Source organism: Henckelia pumila, chromosome 3 (assembly GCF_033568475.1).
Source record: "Henckelia pumila isolate YLH828 chromosome 3, ASM3356847v2, whole genome shotgun sequence".
Lineage (NCBI taxonomy): Eukaryota > Viridiplantae > Streptophyta > Magnoliopsida > Lamiales > Gesneriaceae > Henckelia > Henckelia pumila.
In genome coordinates, this window is record NC_133122.1 from 69,810,309 (window position 1) to 69,829,449 (window position 19,141).

Here is a 19,141-nt window from a genome sequence, read left to right on the forward strand (position 1 = left end):
CAGACTTGATATTTCGACTGGATACGATTTCGAGGACGAAATCATTCCTTAGAGGGGAGGAATTGTAAGGCCCGAAAATATTAAATTATTAATGATGGAATTTGAGAATTAAATTCCATATTTTTGGAAAATATTGATTTGAGAAGTTACGGAAATTATAGATTTACTTTTCAAGCCGGAAATATTTAATTTGAGAATTTACGGATTTTGAGATTTAAATTCCGGGAATTCTTAAATTAAAAGATTAAATATTCGATTTGCATATTTATGGAATTTAAGATTAAATTTCAAGTTTCGAGAATGAATATGATTTAATTCGAAGGTGAAACTCGATCAGAGACTGATTTGAAATATCGAAGTTTCAAGGGCTGAAGTGCAAAAGGCCGAGATTAATTGATTTAATCCGAATTTATTTAATTTTAATCCGAGTATATTTAATTTGAGAATATTTAGAGTTCTGATTTAAATTCTAATATTTTTAAATTATTTAGGATTGAAATTGAATTAAAAAGAAGGCCGAGGACTAAATTGCAATTTACTAAGTTTCAGGGGCTAAATTGCAATATTGATTGAATTTATCAGAATTATTATGAGATTATCAGCATGTCATTGTGTACAAGGCATAAGGAATTCAGAATTTTGAGCAGAGAAGCCGAAGCCTTTTCTTTTCTTTGAAATTCTGATTTTCAAAACCCCGTAACTTTTGTTTCGATCGTCCGATTTCAATTCCGAAAAGTGTTCTGGAATCCTTGCGATGAGGACTTCGATTTGATGTAAGTATTGTGAGGTTTCTGATATATTTCAAAATTAGTATGTTGGAAAGATCAGACGATGAGCATGTATCTTGATTTTTATGGTTTATATCTTTCTGTATCGATGTCGAATCGGTTATTTGAAGTCGTATGACTTCTAATGAGTTTTCACAGCATGTATCTCGAATGTATACTTCTGATATGCTGAGAATATGATGTTATTTTTCTGATATGTGGATGAGAAGCCATAATTGAAGTTGAAAATGGTTTCGATATGTCGTCGGTTACCGATTTTGAATAGCTACGCCGTTGATTTGTGTATTTGATTGAGTTTGAGTATGGAGTGTCGAGCCGAACATGTTTGTAACTAGTGCTGATGGTTATAGCATTTGATTACTTCATTTCAGCGGTGATAAGATGTGATGACTCGAGATTGACGACTTTGAACCGAAGAAAGATTTGAAGAAGGTTTGAAATGATTTTGATTGAAGATCTATTGATGATTTTGAATCGATTTTGAACTTATTGAATAGAATGACGTTTGATAAGAATGTTTTGATGCTATGTTTCAGATTTGAAGCGTTCAAAACCGAAGAAATACAAAGGTATAATGACGACATTGCGAGTCAGGGATTTGAAACTCAAGAACGACTATTCTTGAGTTGTCCCGTAAAAACCACATACTTGTTTATGTTTCGATTTGATTTTGATGTTTTCGATCCATCTCAGGTAGTGGATCTTTGATTTTGAGTTGATATGATTATGATACGATGATGATATGAATTGATTCTATGCCAAGATCTGAGGCGATCTTATTTTTTAGTCTGAGATGACTACGATAGATGGATATCCATGTCAAGATCGGTTACGAATCTTGATGGCAACGACGATATATGAATCAATTCTTGATCAATATATGCGTTATTTACTCTATTGTTGAGTCGTTTACGATTAGAGTTGATATGATTTATTTAACACATTTATATGTCAATTATACTCGGAATGTTTTCTCACCGGAGTTTATCCGGCTGTTGCTTTGTTTTGTATGTGTGCATTGCAACAGATGGGGCAAGAGCTGGCCAAGGTCATCGAGGGTAGCTCCTGAGAGAGGATAGATATGTGGACTCGGGTTGTGTAGCTGATTTGATGAGTTTATAAGACTAGCAAGCATGTTGGAAACACTTATAAATGTTGTTCTTCAGAAGTTGATGAACACCTTGTATGGTTTCATGCTTTTGCTGGATTCCTAATGGTTGGTTTGATGTATCAACTTGTTATAAACATATTTAGATCTTGTTCTATGTATGTTTACATGTTTTGGGACATCATTATATTGAATTGGAAGGGTTGAAAGGATCAAATTTTGCTGTCAAAAACCAGAGCACAAGACTTCCTAGAGTTGTGCTCGGTCTGCTCTTTTTAGCAGACCGAGCGCAGCCCAAAATTTTCCAAACCGAGAGTTGGATTAGAGGGGGCGAACGGTCTGCTCTTTTTGACCGACCCCGCGCACCCCTCTGTGCTCGGTCTGCTGTTTTTGACGAACCCCGCACACTCCCCTTTGAATTTTTTTTTTTTGATCTTATTCCTTCCTTGTTTAATTAATGATGTTTAAGTTCTAATTGCCCTAAGAATGAGATTAGCAACCCGAGGCCCCACATTTGAAAGCTTTTTCGTAGACTGTTCAATAAAGCGAGTTCGAGTGTATGGCTTGCTAGCGCGTCTCCAAAATTGATCTTGATGCCTATTTATAGGCTTGGGTGCCAACGGTCATAATTTTTAAATAATATCTGATATCTTCATATTCTTTCTGTTGCAATGTTTGTATCGCCACGTCAACATTCTATGCTGCAATAGTCATTTTGAGTGCGTGGTGGTTTTTGGAAAAAATGTCAAAGTACAGAAGACATTATCCGCTGAGGTAGACTGACATTTAACTTATTATTCCTGGAATGTTGGTAGACTATCTGCGTGAACTTCAGTTAATTGGCAAGAGCAGTTATGTGGCATAAAGGTAGAGTGACTTCATGTACTACAATTTGATGAATAGAGAAGTTCGATGATATGAGCAGTTCAGCAACTTGAGCAGTTTGGTGCGGCAAACTACTTGACTAATCAGTCCCGGTAAGTAAACTGTTTTAATCTTTTAACAGTTTTGGTTCGATATCAGTTTACTTAGTCGATTCAGTTTAGTGATGCAATTTTTATATGCGATTGACTTAATTTCGCAGAACACCGAAACATAAATTCCTCAACAATGTTTTATTTAATGGCATTTTAAGTGAAGAAGTGTATGTGAGACATCCCAAGGTATTTGAAGGCCCGCACCACTTAGATCACGTCTACAAATTGAAGAATGCACTCTATGGTTTGAAGCAAGCTCCGCGAGCACGGTATGGTAGGTTGACTGAATATCTACTTGAAATTGGCTTCAAATTAACAAGGTGAGGTTGATAAAACTCTTTCCATTCAAAATTCCAAAGGTGAAATACTTATTTGCCAAGTTTATATGGATGACATCAATTTTTGTGCTTCTTATCCAAAGAATGTTGATGACTTTTTTGAGTGTATATCTTCCACATTTGAAATGAGCATAGTAGGTGAATTGAGTTTTTTTCTTGGACTACAAATTAAGCAAATGCATGATGGTATCTTTTTGTGTCAAATTAAATATTCTTAAAATTTGGTGAAAAAGTTTTGTAGTGGCAACACTAAGCACAAGAAAACACGATGGGATCTAGTGAAAATTTGAGTAAATATGATGTTGCGGCCGGTGTTGACAACACCTTATTTTTTATTTGACTGCAAGACATCCTGATATAATTTTTAGTGTGTGTTTATATTCTAAGTACCAATCTGATGCTAAGATCACACATTTGAAAGTTGTTAAACGTATCCTAAGATATATTTCAGGTACCTTGGATTTAGGGTTATGGTACACTAGGGAAACAAATAACAATCTTGTTCATTTTATTGATGATGACTGAGCTGGAGATTCGAATGATAAAAAAAGCACTACGGGATGATGTTTTTACCTTGGAAATAATTTGGTATCATAGTATAGCCATAAAAAAAATTGTGTGTCACTTTCGACTGCTGAATCTGAATATGTGGCAGCCGGTAGTTGTTGTTCACAACTTCTTTGGATGAACCAAATGGTATAAGATTGTGGTTTTAAAAGTGAACTCCCCCTCCCCCATTGTTTACTGTGGTAATTCGAGTGCGATTGATATTTCAAAACATCCAGTTCAATACTCCCGCACAAAATGCATTGACATTCGATATAACTTTATTCGAGATTTAGTGGAGAAAGATATGATCCGAATGAAATTTGTTAGAACTAATAATTAACTAGCAGATATATTCACAAAAGCTTTAAATTTCGAGTTATTTTTCAATCTAAGGAAGTCTATCAGTATGTGTGCATTATAAACATTCACTGATTTTGTCCCCGATGTTACAACACCGGGACAACATGGATCATGCATGTGCATTTTTAGAAAATTAGACATGTTGCATTCATTCATTCTTTTTATTTTGTGTAGTGCTTGACTTTTTGTTGCAATTTGATGTGTTTATATTTTCTTATATTTACTTGAGTTAATTTGTTATGATTAGGTGAATTTGTAGTGATTAAATTGATTTTATAGTTCCTAATCATGGTTTCAATTTGATATAGGGAAAAAAAAATTGAGCAAAAGAAGAGAAATGAGTAGAAACAAGAAGCAAGACAGAAAGTTTCGCACTCGAACCCGAAAATCTAATCGCTCAAGGGCGCTGGGTTATAAAAGTGAGAGCTGAGGCAGAAAGTTTCGCGCTTAACCGAAAATTTCAATTATGAATAAATCTAGGAAGCGGACTAGGTCAAGTAATAGTAAATGAACGACAAGTCCAAGTATCTATCTCACAAAGACTGTAGTTAATGCTCAAGATTTAATTATTTAAGTTAATCTAAACAAAATAATAAAATGAGGCGTGATAAATTGAATAAAAATTCAATTACTATGAACAAAATTAAGAATTCAAATGATAAATAATTATGAACTATCTAACAACTAGAGCTCAACGATAAATTCAATTAAAACGAGACAACCAAGACACACAAGGTACCGAGCTAATTTATGCATCCACATGGCACATACTAAAAATTATGTTTATTCCTATCACGGTGAATTTTCCTATATTATTCAACAATATATTTCTAGAATTGCTAAACCTAATCAAGTTTGACGGATTAATTATTTTTAATTAATTCTAATCAAACTCAAACACATTAAATATTTAGGAAAATTCAGTTTTCACCTAAAAACGCATACTGAAACCGAATATTATTTCTAGTCGGTTTAACCATATGTTGATTGAAATATTTGAAGCTATCTATAATCAACCCTCTTTCGATTCGTGATTAATCAACAAATACGTGACTAGGTGATCAGGATATTCACAAAAAAATATTAAACTAACAACAATCAATAATTAGAAAAATTCAAATATCTCAAAATGTAACCACGTGTCGAACATAAATCAGTCTCGACTCAATCTTGTGGTCTTAGTTGAAGAAAAACTACTCCATAAACGAAAACATATTCAAGAAACGAGTAATAAGAAGAACTGATAAGAAGAAGAAGTTTTCTTCAAAAGCTCTCCAATTCTCCAAGCCCTAGCCACCAAGAATCTTTCAAGTTTCTGCATGTAAAAAACATGTCCCTTAAGTTGGGCCGCCATTACCTTTTATATCTTTCTTCAAAAGCCTCCAAATAATTCTCTAATTCAAGCCCCAAAAGGAATAAAATCGCCTGATATCCAAGTTTTTCACAAAATCCAAAACACTGCGTCTGCGTATGGAAATTTTGCGACCTGTCCAGAACCTGTGCCACATCCGTGCAGGGTCCGTGCCTAGGTCGGGACCACATCTGTGCATGGCTCATGCCTAGGTCCGTGTAGACGCACTCGAGCATAAGAAATGACCGCTCGAGCGCGAAATGTTCTGTCTTCATACTTTAGAATCTCGTCAAGCACGCTTGAGATCAAGAAATACCCATTCGAGCGTGAAATTTTCTGCCCCAGCTCTCACAATTCCCCTTTGCGCGCTCGAGCGGTCAAAATTAACTGCTCGAGCGCGAATTTTTCTGTCCCAATTCCGATAATTGCCTCATAATACTTACAATTCAACCAAAAATAGTGAGGAGTAATCCGAATGCATGAATAACAAAATAATCAAACATGAATGAACCTAATGACGTAAAAACCATGCAAAATGGACTCAAAAATATCACAAAATAATGAATAAAAATGCACTTATTAGCGTTTGAGCCTGCAAAACCGGTCGCTCGAGCGCGCCTGAAGCAAAAAATTGAACCTGGATCAGAAAGTCTCGCGCTCGAGCGGAAGGAACTAGCCGCTCGAGCGCACCCGAGATAAGGAAACATGGATTTTTTAAAAGGAAATAAAGAGTGGAAGGACTCTAGGGCTTTTGAATTGAATAAAACTCACAAAGTGAGGAGATTAGGGAGAGAACCATGGAATACCTTTGGCGGCTAGGTTTTTTTCCCTTGTTCTTAGATTCTTTTCGTTCATCACTTTTCGAGAAAAATCTCACGGCCCTTCGTGGCTAAGTTTTAATTCTTGATTGAGGGAGACGATAACTTTAAATTTTATTTTTCTTATGAGATTTTAATATGTTTCATTGTTTGATTTTGGTTTGAATATCAAGAGTTATTTGAATTTATTTATTATGCTTGTGTGTTTGATTATTAGTTTGATCATATAGTAATTTTTCATACAATCTAGAGCTAAATTAGATGTCAAATTCATAATTGTTTGATCCATCTAATTTGTGAAGCAAATACGATTGATAAGTTCTGCTTTCGAATTTATTAATTCGTAGAAACATCACTTGACTAAATTAAATACAACCGCTTGTGTTTGTGTTGTTTAGATTCATCAATCTCACTAGTTTTAATGCTACCTTAGATTTAAATCTTGATCGCTTGTATTTTGGTTGATTAATTGGTAAGAGTTAATTTGGAACGCTTGTTTCTATTTAAATAAAAATTAAGGTGGGATAGAAATTGATATTTCAATGATGAATATTAAAATATAAATTAATTATTTTCAGAAAATCGATGATCGAGTTAATAAACTTCAAGGGTGTAGTCGACCGATACCAAGGCTTATTTAATTGATTGTTGGTAAATTTAAATTTTAAACTTGCATGCTAGTTAATGTGAATGTTAGAGTTGATATTTCTTTATTTTTGTTTTTTTGAAGTTAATTTGAATAAAAAAAACCCCATTTGTTACTTTTGGTATTTTTAATTTGTAGCACAATAAATTTCAATCTTTTTAGTGGGAACGATCCCTTATCTCGCTACTACATATTTATTTCTTTGATTTAAGTATGTTAATTTGGGTGTAACACGACTAAGCACTACCACAATTGACCAATGGACACTCGGTTTTCTGTGGAAAATATTTTTAAACACACTTAGCCATGTTGGTTGACCTGACCAAACCACCAAGTAGTTGAGAAATGTTCGTGTACTCCATGATCTTGTCCCATAATGAAAAGTTGTGTCGCAAATTCAGTGTTCAATTTTATGATAAGCTTGATGACTAATGTCATAAACGACAAGCATGTTAAAAATCAAAAGAAAATAGAAAAAGATACCTAATTGAGTCCAATGAAGGCTGTTATTTTAGAGTGCAGGCTACCACTTCTGAAGTACTTACAACTGTTTAAGGCTAATTAAGTGTGAAAAATTCAAATAATTTGTTAAAACTAGTGTGTTACTGGAGATGTTGCCAACACAGGAGACAATACTACATATGTAAACATATCACATGCATGTGACTATATTTTACTTTTAGTATACATTATTTTTTAGGAATAATTTAGGACATGCATATGCATTATATTGTAAATATTTCATGTTCAGGGTTTGACGTTTAAAATAGACAAAATTTGGTGAAATACCTTATTTACTAAAAATTGCATTTTTTTAATGATTAACAATGATTTTGTGGAAGGTGATATGGAGTTATTTATGACAATTTTTTTACTGCTTTTAAACTCGGGTTATTACATTATTTATACTAGATTTAATTTCCAAATATTCAAATTTTTGCCCATTTTTTAATTGTTACGGTTGGTAATTATTCCGAGGGAACTTGGTAGGATGTGATTGCGGGAGAATGTTATTGTTTACCAGACTTACCTTGAATACATGTATTTTTTACTCATTTGAAGTTAATTCATCTGTTTGCCTTTCAAAATTCCCACAGTCATAATTTCTGCACAAACCCTCACTGTCTTTTCGCATTGTAATCAATTTTTCAATGGCATGCAAAGGATTTGATCCACAGGACATCCGTAGTGAATTGGGCCACATAGAAGCCGATGTTTCCCCTAATGTGGCGACACCAAAAGCTCTTGAACCAGAGAAATCACTGTCAATCGTCCCTATTTTGGAGGCTCCCAAGTCTCTTTCCATGACCACCGTCAGCTCGCAGATCAAAGAGACAAGCAGGGCATAACCCTGATTTTTCTTCGAACAAGTGGTTCCATAGTGGTGGATCTTCCTGTCGTCCATCCCTTGCCGATCCAAACAACTCCTCTGGGGATGCCTCAAATGATGAAGATTTCGAGCTTGTGGCTAGACCTAAGGCCACTGTGTCTACTGCTACCCAGGAGGGTGGGAGTTCTTCAAGTGCTGAGGAATCTACTCTTGAAGATTCAGTGGCTGCCTCTAAGAGCAAACCTGAAAATGATGAGGAAACAATTCTTCAATCTGAGGATGCTCAAACTGCTTCAACTGAGATTTCCTTTTCTGATGATGATGAGGCTTCACTTGTCCAAGTGCTGGAAAGTCTCAAGCAAGCCAAAAGTTCCCCATTTGTGCCTCCCTCTTCTCATCCTTTTGAGGATGAACTAGATGAAGAAATGTAGGAAGAATTTGCGGCCAATAGATCTCAACCATATGAGAGAGCTTCCTCCGCCACATCCACAAAGGATGAATTTGACGAAGAAGCTAGTGAGGAAGCAAGTGATGAGGACATGGATATTATCCTATCTATGAATATGCTACTGAAGTTAATGTTAATGTTGGTTATGATGTTGTGGATGATGTTGGAACATCGATGCCAACATGGATTTTGAAGGATATGATTTGTCGGGATAATACATTAAATCATCCCTATTGTTTCAACTTGTTCCCTTTTTCATCCCTCCAATTTGAGATGGGCCTATTTAGTCCCTCATGTTTTTTAATTTGGCCCAATTAAGTATCACTGTTAACCCACCCTTCCAATTTAACGGAAAACATCAAAAAATAATTTTTTATTCTTACCAAATTTTCCCAAAAAAATAAACCTAAAGCCCTAAATCTCATCGTCAAAATTAAAAGGCTCTCATCGTAAAGAAATTCCTCCCCAAATTGAAACCAGTCAGAAAAAACCTAATTCTATCTCAGTGGCCGCCATTGAACTAACATTCTCGACGCATTGTGGGTTCGTCGACGCGCAGCAACAGGTGTAATCGGCCATCTTATTTTCTTTTCTTGCTAACCTCGTTTTTTCCTTTCCTAACTACCGCAATGTTCTTTTTTTTTTTTGTAAGACGTAGTCTCGTTGCCTAATTCCCGCAATGTATTTTTTTTCCAGTTGGTAGTTCAATCTTCGAATTTAAGAACCATCATTCCCATTATTTACAAAAATCATGCCTTCACTTAGCCAATTACCATGATCCTCTGCCTAGTAATGAAATAAAGCTGGTAAACACCAACATATTGATTTAAACATAATTAATTATTTTGATTTTTTTGAATATCGAGGCTTGATTGTTTTTTTCCCCCGTAGTGTTCTTATTATTATTCTTTGTCATTTTGTAGTTTACTCTTTGAATTTAAGAACCAGCATTCCCATTAATTACAATAATCCCTTATCCACCGAACCAATCACCATAATTATTTGTTTTGATTTTTTTTTGAATATCAATGCTTGTTTGTGTGGTGAAACACTTATAATTATAGTTGTAAGTTAACACTTTAATGAGTTACTCATTAGTCAAGCATTTCAGAAAATGGCTTGAACCTGTAAATTTATTTCTTTTTGTAATTTCTTGAAGTTATTCAGATTTGACATGAGTCGGTTTGATTCAACTTATTCAAGTGCACCAAACTTTGAAGACATTGGTTTTAGGCCAAGACCTATTTTTTGTACTTGTAGTGTTGAACTCCCTCTAAAGACATCATGGACGCTGAATAACCCAGGGAGGAGGTTTCGTTCGTGTCCTAATTATGGTGTAAGGGTCCATTTTTTTTTTTGTAAAATAATTAGAATGTTAGGGATATGCAATATCAAGTTAAAGATATTAATTTTTTATTTGCAGACACCTGCATATTGTGGTGCATTTCAGTGGTGGGATCCAGAGATGTGCAGTAGATCGAAACAAATAATACCTGGACTTAAGAAAGAAATCACTGACTTGAAGGACGATAACGTTACATTAATGAAAGGTTTGAGAAATCTGGAAGACGAAATTCGCAAGAAAGATGAGATAATCAAAAGCTTAACAACTAAGAATGAATCTGCAAAGAAGTTGAAGAAAAGATTTCTTTTGATTATCGTTGGACTTGTTTTGGTGCTAGTTTTCAAAAATTAATTTCAAAGACGTTGGCGAAGTTTTATTGTTTATGTTTCAATGAAGTACTGTTGTTGGTTTTGATTCAATGTAGAACTATCAAACTTATTTTCATGTATCCATCTTGTCTTATTGAATGTTCTATTAAATATCATTTTCTATCTATCCTTATTGTTTATTAGATATAAATTTGGTTGAAAAAGAGCAACCAGTTACATCATCTCAAATTTTTGATCAAGAAAGTTAGCTAACAAACAAACAAGTTGAGGAAGTTTAACTCCTAAATGTTGAACCATTCTGAAATCATTCACTGCAGATATCAAAGATGAGCAACCAGCAATCACCAACTAGTTTCACTCCTAAATTTGGAATCCATTCTGGAAAATCACTTTTAAATATAAATTGAAGATGATCAATTGTCGTTTAAAGAAAAAAAAAGTCAGTCATCGATATGGAACTTGATGATAAGGCAACTTCAAAAGAGCTCATAGATCTAACATCTACCCATCAACAGTTTAAAGTTACATCAAATATTGAGACAGATGCTGACCAAGAGGAACAAGATAACTAAAAAAAGCACCTGAGGCTGAAAAATAAGTGAAGAACAAAATAAACGATAGTGCGATCAATTAAAATTCGAAACTGAACAAGCTGAACTAGACACAACCACTGATCATGAACAACCTCTTGAGTTTCAAGAGACCATTTAGCCAGAAACTACAACTGAATCAGAAACATTCAAGCATTATCTGAAGCTACCAAAATTAAAAATTCAAACTTTGAATATTCCATCAATCTGAGTCGTTGACACCAAGAAATAGCTCAAAATCAGCAATTCAATTCAGTTACAAAAAGAGCTACTTTTAGCAAAGATACATCTGGAAAACATCTTTGTTCCATATCCAAAACATAACGTGAAAACATGAATGTTCCAATATATGCCACACTTTCAAATCCTACTGGTTGAGGCTTGTGAAGTTGAGGTTCCATATTTATTTGATAAAGTCATTGATGGTGTGTTGTTTTTCGAAACAGTAGGTGCATCTTTGTGAGTAGTTGTGGTAGAATCTGAACGACCATTGCTTCTCCGATCACCTAAAGAAGCTTTAAGATTGGAAACTGTGACGAAGTTCACTCCTCCTTTCACAAACATAGGTTTAATGAAATTTGTTGATTGATGAACCTGTTAAATAGAGCTTTAATATACATCCAACACTGACATTATAAGATACACTTATATAAAAATTAATAGTATTTTACTAACATTTATCCTTGAATTTCTTATTGAACCTCCTTCAATATGCACACCAGCCTTTGATGTTGGTTTTATAACCTGCATTAAACAAATGTAATATACGAACATAAGAAAATAAAAATAAAAATTAAGTAAAATAATCAATGAATATGAATTTTTTTTTAAAGAACATGTCTACCGGTAATTTTTTCTCTTGTTTGTTTGTTGAGATTGGACAGACGTAGTCCTACTTTGTTGAGTTGCTTGCTCATGCCGATCCTCTTTATCCACGGTGCTGCATGTCCTCTTATTATGGCCATATTCCCCACAATTTTTGCATTTTTTGTTTCTTCTAGCACCTCAAAACTTTGTCTGCGAAGAAGCAGGTGGTTCATCTCTTTCTCTCCTCCTCAATTTTGCAGGTCTACCCACTTTTTCAAGATACACAGGTGGTAATGGAGGTGGCAATTCACATTCTGGCCATAGTTCTGGACCATTAATGGGCAAAATCAATTTTTCATAACATCTCTTGTATGTCTCGATCCAATAATACCGATGAACATAATCCTCTGGATCCCCGTTGTTACACCAAATGGCACACACTGCATGCTGGCAAGGGATTCCAGTTAAATCCAATTTTCTGCAGCTGCAGGATCTACTGCCTAGGTCCACAGTGTGTTGTTCATCTTGTCCCATGATCTGGAAATGTGTGTTATCAGCTTGCATTGGAAAATTCCTTGCTGCATACATGTAAATCTTTGCCAACACTTTTTTAATCTTGGGACATAACTTTTCATCACACTTCTCAGCCATTTCTCTATTCACTTGGAATCGAACCATGAGAAAATTTTGTATAGATTCAAACATTGGAATCATGGCCTTCTCCCTTGCATCTAAAATGTATCTATTGAAGCATTCACACATGTTATTTAAAAGGATATCACACTTTGGAAATGTGGTGAAATGAGACCTATACCAATGTTGCACTGGTTTATTCGCCAACCACTCATATGCCTTCTCGTCTATCTCCTTCAGCTCCTCCATTTTTCGACGAAAATCAGCAACTGTCTTTGCTTTGGCAGTTGCCCAAAGGGAATTTTTCACAGCAGGGCCTCTGAAACCATCAGTTTTCATATTGCTATGTAAATGTCTTACACAGAAACGATTCTCTGCATCAGGAAACAAACTCTTAAATGCTGGAATTAGACCCTTTTGTTTATCTGCCATGAAAGTCCATGCATATTGATCTTCAAAACCTATATCAGATTCCAATTCGTAAAAACCACATCCAACTATCTTTGGTCTCTCTCTCAACCAAGGCACATGAAATAGGAAAAATATTGTTATTAGGGTCCAATTCAACTGCTGCCAACAATTGGCCTCCATACTTACCTTTCAGAAAACATCCATCCACTCCAATGAGGGGTCTACATGCTTTCTTAAACATATCTCTACATGCAGAGAAACAGACATACATACGCTGGAACCTCAGACCATCAGAATCCTCACTCAACTTTAGAATCACCGTTGCAGCTTCATCAACCCTCTTCAATTCAACACAATAGTTTCTTATCTTTCTAAATTGCTCTTTAATATTGCCTTCCATGATGTCAATAGCTTTTCTCTTTGCCATGTACGCTTGTTTCCTTGAAATAAGTACTTTTAAGGTTGAGTTAACCTCTTTTCTGAATTCACTTGTCCCTAGCTTTGGATTCGATTTGAATTTTTTTGCAAAGGTCTTCGCCAACCAACCTGATTTGACATTTTTATTTTTTAGGTTCCAGCAAAAATTTTTGTGCTCAGGTTGAAAAGTTTTGATCTGCCAACAACTATCCTTGCTCATGGTTGACTCATGAATTAATCACCCACACCCTTTGTTTTTGCATATACCTCTAAGCCGCAACTTATCATTTTTCACAAAAATAATTGTCATTCCATTTCTAATGCAGTGACTGTCAATGGCAAATTTTGCCTCTTCTCTAGAGCTAAAGATCATTCCAAGCTTCAACTCAGGATTTTTTCCATCCTTAACGGGATCAAACATGACATATTTATTGAATTCTTCATCATCTGAACCCACTTGACTATTCAGTTTGTCACTATCAACACAATCTTCTTTACCCTCTTCATTTTGTATCTTAGACAATACGATACTACGAATTTCATCAACCTCACTTTGACCCTTTGAAGATTCAATGCCACGATTATTAAAATCACAAATTATCATATCTTCTTCAAAATTATAATCACTCATCTTCATCTCCACATTTCTCTGCATCACCCTCACCACTAACATTTAGATATAAATTTCCATCATCGGCCTCAATAGTAACATTTATTAAATTTTCATCATTTTCTATAAATATTTCCACTACATTGTAATTTGGGATGTGATCTTTAATGCACAAAAGATCCATATCAGATGCCAAATATCTTCCCATGGTTAAATCAGCCCCAAATTTGTGCCAAAACCTAATATTATCTTTCTCTTGAAAACCAAGTTCCATGGCAAAACCCATCAACCGAACCATACTTAATTTAGTAAAATCAACATAGTCAAAATATTCACTATCTCCACCGATATATTCTTTACACTTGCGCGTAGTTTTCATTGCTCCACCATAATACATCTTGAGGCTAATACAATCTGGTTCTCCAATAAAGCCTACAAATACAAAATTGAAAATGTAAGGCCATGAAAACGAAAAAAAAAAAAATAAAGCCTCATAGACGATTGATTATGAACAATACCATAGAAAGGGGTGGACATCGAGAAGGATTTATTTCGTTTAGCCATCGACACTAACTGCAATGAAAATAATATGTTGTAATTTACCATAGAAACGGGATGATTGAACTACCAACTGGGAAAAAATACATTGCGGGAATTAGGAAACGAGACTACGTCTTTCAAAAAAAAACATTGCAGGAGTTAGGCAACGAGACAATGAGGTTAGCAAGAAAAGAAGAAGATAGCCGATTATACATGTTGCTGCGTCGTCGATGCACCAACGATGCGTCGAATGTGTTACTGCGTCGTCGACGAACCAAAGAAGAAGGCAACCACTGAGCTTGAATTAGGTTCTGCGTAGTTTCAATTTGGGGAGGAATTTTTTTCACCGATTGTGCATTTTAATTTGACGTGGAGATTAGGGGTTTAGATTTATTTTTTTGGGAAAAGTTGGGAAGAATAAACAATTATTTTTTGATGTTTTCCGTTAAATTGAAAGGGTGGGTTAACGGTGATACTTAATTGGGCAAAATTAAAAAACATGAGGGACTAAATTGGTCCATCTCAAATTGAAGGGATGGAAAAGGGAACAAGTTGAAACAATAGGGATGATTTAATGTATTATCCCTAATTTGTCCAAAGCCTTATCTGCCAAGTTTTATTTTGAAGATGTTGCTGGTGATTGGCCACTGTATATCAACCATGATTTGATTGATGAAAAGTGTAAGACCCAGAACTTAATTATCTGGTAAATTGGCATAATTAAAATTATTATTGAGATGCTAAATTAAAATAATTATTTATGCCAAATAAATTAGAAAGTGTATTAAAAATATGTATTTTTGAATATCGAGATCTAAATGATATAAATACATATTAGAGCTAAAATAATACACGAGCGTTGAAATATCTGGACAATGTCAAGTTACCCAAATAATAATTATATAGGATCAAACACACACCCTTATACATACATACGTACACGTACACATAAAGCAAGAAAGAGAAAAGAAAAGAGAAGCCCAAATCCTTTCATTCCCGTCACCCTTGGAGCATCTCCGGTAAACTACTCATATCTTCTTCGTTTGGAGTCCAAATTTCAAACCGTTTGTTGGGTTTTCTTCCTTACATCCGTAGCTTTGATTTAAGCTAAGAATCGCTGAATTTGATGCTCGTTTGAGCCCAAATCGAGCCACATTCAGAGACTTGCGAGCTGCTGTTTCTGCTGCTACTCTTCAGGTAAGAAAGCTTCGATCTCGGTGATTTTTAGACCATACTTGGGCTGTATTTCAAGGCTTAATAATAGCTGAACCAGCCCTGTTCATTTGTCTATTTTCCAGCCACTTTCCGGCGAGTTTTCCGGCAAGTATGAATGTTGTTTCGGTCCAGTTGACTTAGCTTCGAGTTGCGATGTTTTAATTTAGTTTTCCAGCCTTTAGCGTAAGTTTCTAGTTGGTTAGTCGAGGTATAACAGGCTGCCCGGAATTGAGATTTTATCCACTTCGATTTAATTTGATTTCGTTGGTTATATCGCATCGTTTTGATATATTTTGGAATATAAATTGGATTGTAGGCAGAAGCATTGGGATTTAGATTGAGCTTTGGACCTTCATTTGAATTGGTGCAGGTATGTTACGGTTGGTAACATACGATGGTGAAATATAAATATTGTTTCGCCGATATTATGTTGATTACGTGAACTATATGGATTATGTGAATTTAAATGTTTCGTTGTCTATTGTTGATTATTTGACATATGTTGTGGCATTAAGAATAGGTCATGATATTTATGACATCACATGTTGAGCCCTATCATTTCTTGTTATCCGTTATCATGTTGTATTGTACTCTGGACACACGTATTGTTATTTCGGGAATCAGCTGGTGGTTTTTTATGCCTAGTATCCCTGAGACCGAAATTATGATTGTCTATTCCTTGATGTATTTTCTGTGTGATATGCACTTGGAATCTTGACATTGTATGTTGTTCGTTATTGTGCCTACCTGTTGTATCGTATCAGCTGTATAGAGGCCGAGTCGTGGGTTTTTGTTTTCACGCAACACGACATACCTCGCATACATGGTAGAGCGGTTTAGTTACATGAAGATGTAGCTCCCCTGTGTTATAGCTCGAGCATTGTTCCAGTTGTTATCGTACCGTTTGTTAGCTCCTGTTATCCCGTTTACTTTGAGCCCAGTTCATGCATTGCATACTACATTTTATAATGAGTTTATGCATAGTTTATATGTTTTGTTGTTGTTGCCTAACTGTTCCATACCATAATCCTAACCTTATTTAATTCTGGGGGGCTACTGTGGCTGCTGTTTGGCACCATGGTAGGCTACCCAAGTGACTTTACAGCACCAGACGGAGGATCCGCTGGCGAAGCTCGTTGAGGAGGTTGGATCGTGTCTTGTCTCCCAGTTATATTATGTATTATCGGGGTTATATTATGTATTATGTCAGAGTCATTTTTATATTCTCCGGGGAGATGCCCCGATGTATTTGTGTTGTATTTGAGAGTTCCTGCTATGTTTTAAATTGTTATCGAGCCTTGTCGGCTCATGTATGTGTTAAATGTTTTAATTCGTTTTCGTGCCTGGCCGGCATTTGGTTGTGTGGTGTTTAAGTTTGTTGAGGTCCTAGTTTTAGTTATTTTATATAAACTGTTGTCTGAGTATTTTCGGGATGTCCTACTTACCGCGAGGTCATGCCGAAATTTTTATAGGTCCAAAATTTATTTTAAATCGTTTTTCCGCTGTTTTGTCTATTAATTACTTGATTGCATGATAATTAAATATAGTTAGATGAAAGAGTGGGTGCCCGGTGAGCCAACTTGTGGCTAAGGGCTTTGATGACTCTTTGTATAAACAATCTTTTGTTTAATATAATTTACACTTTTATTAATGGCAATGACTTTATCTTTCTTCATATTGTTATATTGTGATTTACTATTGTTGTTTTGATAAAGACCTTGAATATACTATAGTGTATGTAAGATGTGGTAGAACATGGGGATGTCTATCATGAAACACATCTTATAGTCACTGTATATTCTAAACTGTTCCTAGTCGATTGAGCCGTCCGATAATAAGGATAAGGATCGCTCGAGTTTGAGACTAGCATTTGCGATGCAGAGTACCACGTTTCATTGGTAAGGAACATAGAGATGTTCGAAGCATGCAAATGGATATTCATATGATGAATGATCGAACTACCCTATCCGGACTTTCCAAGTGGTTATCACTTATTGAGTGGATAAAGTCCGCGGTTTTGGTTGTACACCATTAGTCCTTACTACTTGAAACATCATTGAGACTCTATATGCTAGTACTGTGCTTTGACTCGTTTACCGACTCTATTGGGGTCATCAGGTGTCGGGATTGGGTACAGTTACAACACATATAGGAGTCGATGCTTTGTTGTCAAGGATTCACCACATACTTGCGAGTGTGGATATCCTATGCGATCTGAGAAGATATTAGTGTGACGAATCTCTGGCCAGAGTACATGATGTGATTTAAGAAATGGTTTCTTAGTAGCACATGCGATTTCACTATTTGATCTTAAAGATGTATTGCATAGTTATCGAATCTCGAACGACTCTCGATATACCAATGGTTGTTGATTCGATCGGGATATATGGATGAAGGGACCGTACTGTACGCTAACCAAAATCTATTGATTCTTGTAGGCACTATCAGTGATACCTAGGGAATCATGGGGCGATGTTGCTAGGCGCTCTTACCATGATTCGATGGGCAAGTCGGAAATTGTTGTTCCGAGTCACAAGGAGTTGTGAGCTCACGGCTAGCTGTATCCCTGAACCATTGAGGGTCACACAGTGTAATGGATTTTTAATTCCCGTTGAGATAGTTAAATTTAAAGAGTTAAATTTAATGAACAAAGAAGTTGGACTTCTTAATTAAGAGTAGAGGAGTAAGATTTCCTAAAATGACATAGGGATGGGCATTTTTGGAAATCACTGAATTCAGATTCAGAAAAATTTATCTTGACTTTAAAAGGTGCAGAAATGGTTTCTGTGCACATTGGTGAAATCGGTTTATCAATCGGAGTCACGATGAATTTTATATTAATTTCTGAACATGCGGGCTTGGCTTGTCAGGCTTGAACTTATGACTAATGGGCCCTAAGCTGTTAGTGGCCTACATTATAAATAAGTTATTGCAGTACAGAAATTACACACAACAGGTCACAAAATTTTCGAAAAACCCTAGTGATTTTCCTCTGAAGTGGCCGACCCCCTCTCCCCTCTGCTCGGTAAAATCCAGTCTGTGAATTTTGAATTACAGTCTGGTTTAACGGATCAAATTCGTTAATCTCTTCGTAGAAACTTCTGATAGATTTTTTAGTGCAATCTATCAGAGGGATTAAATATCCGTTCGTGGACCTGATTGAAGAACAGTTCGTCCATCAGTTCCAGGGATATACAACAAGAGCAGAGAAATCTGTTGGTGTCCAAAATCTCGATTCGAGATTAAAGGTAAAAATTTATAATCGTTATTTAATTTTTACACACACACAATTTAATCGTAAGGTTGATACCCATTATGGAATCGTTCCATATAAATTTTTTAAACTTCCGCTGCACCGGGTATCAATCCTGATTGATCTGATCGCCGCGTTTTACAACAGTGGTAGCAGAGCCAGGTTGCTCAGATCAAGCGATTAAATTAATCGATTGTACAAAAAATTTTTAAGCCTCGGTTTTTGAAACAAAATAAATATTTTAAAAATAAATTTTTTTTTTTTTCGTGCAAAAACCC

The 19,141-nt window shown here is 35.4% G+C and overlaps 1 protein-coding gene across 1 annotated transcript; it reads right to left on the bottom strand.

Moving 5' to 3' along the window:
- Window positions 1-11,982: 11,982 nt before the first annotated feature.
- On the bottom strand, window positions 11,983-13,849 carry LOC140888974 (uncharacterized). Its single transcript, XM_073296669.1, has 3 exons — window positions 13,513-13,849; window positions 13,015-13,374; window positions 11,983-12,878 (listed from the first exon to the last, which is right to left on the bottom strand). The coding sequence occupies exons 1-3, from the start codon at window positions 13,847-13,849 to the stop codon at window positions 11,983-11,985; spliced, it is 1,593 nt and encodes a 530-aa protein (XP_073152770.1).
- Between the last annotated feature and the right edge of the window lie 5,292 nt (window positions 13,850-19,141).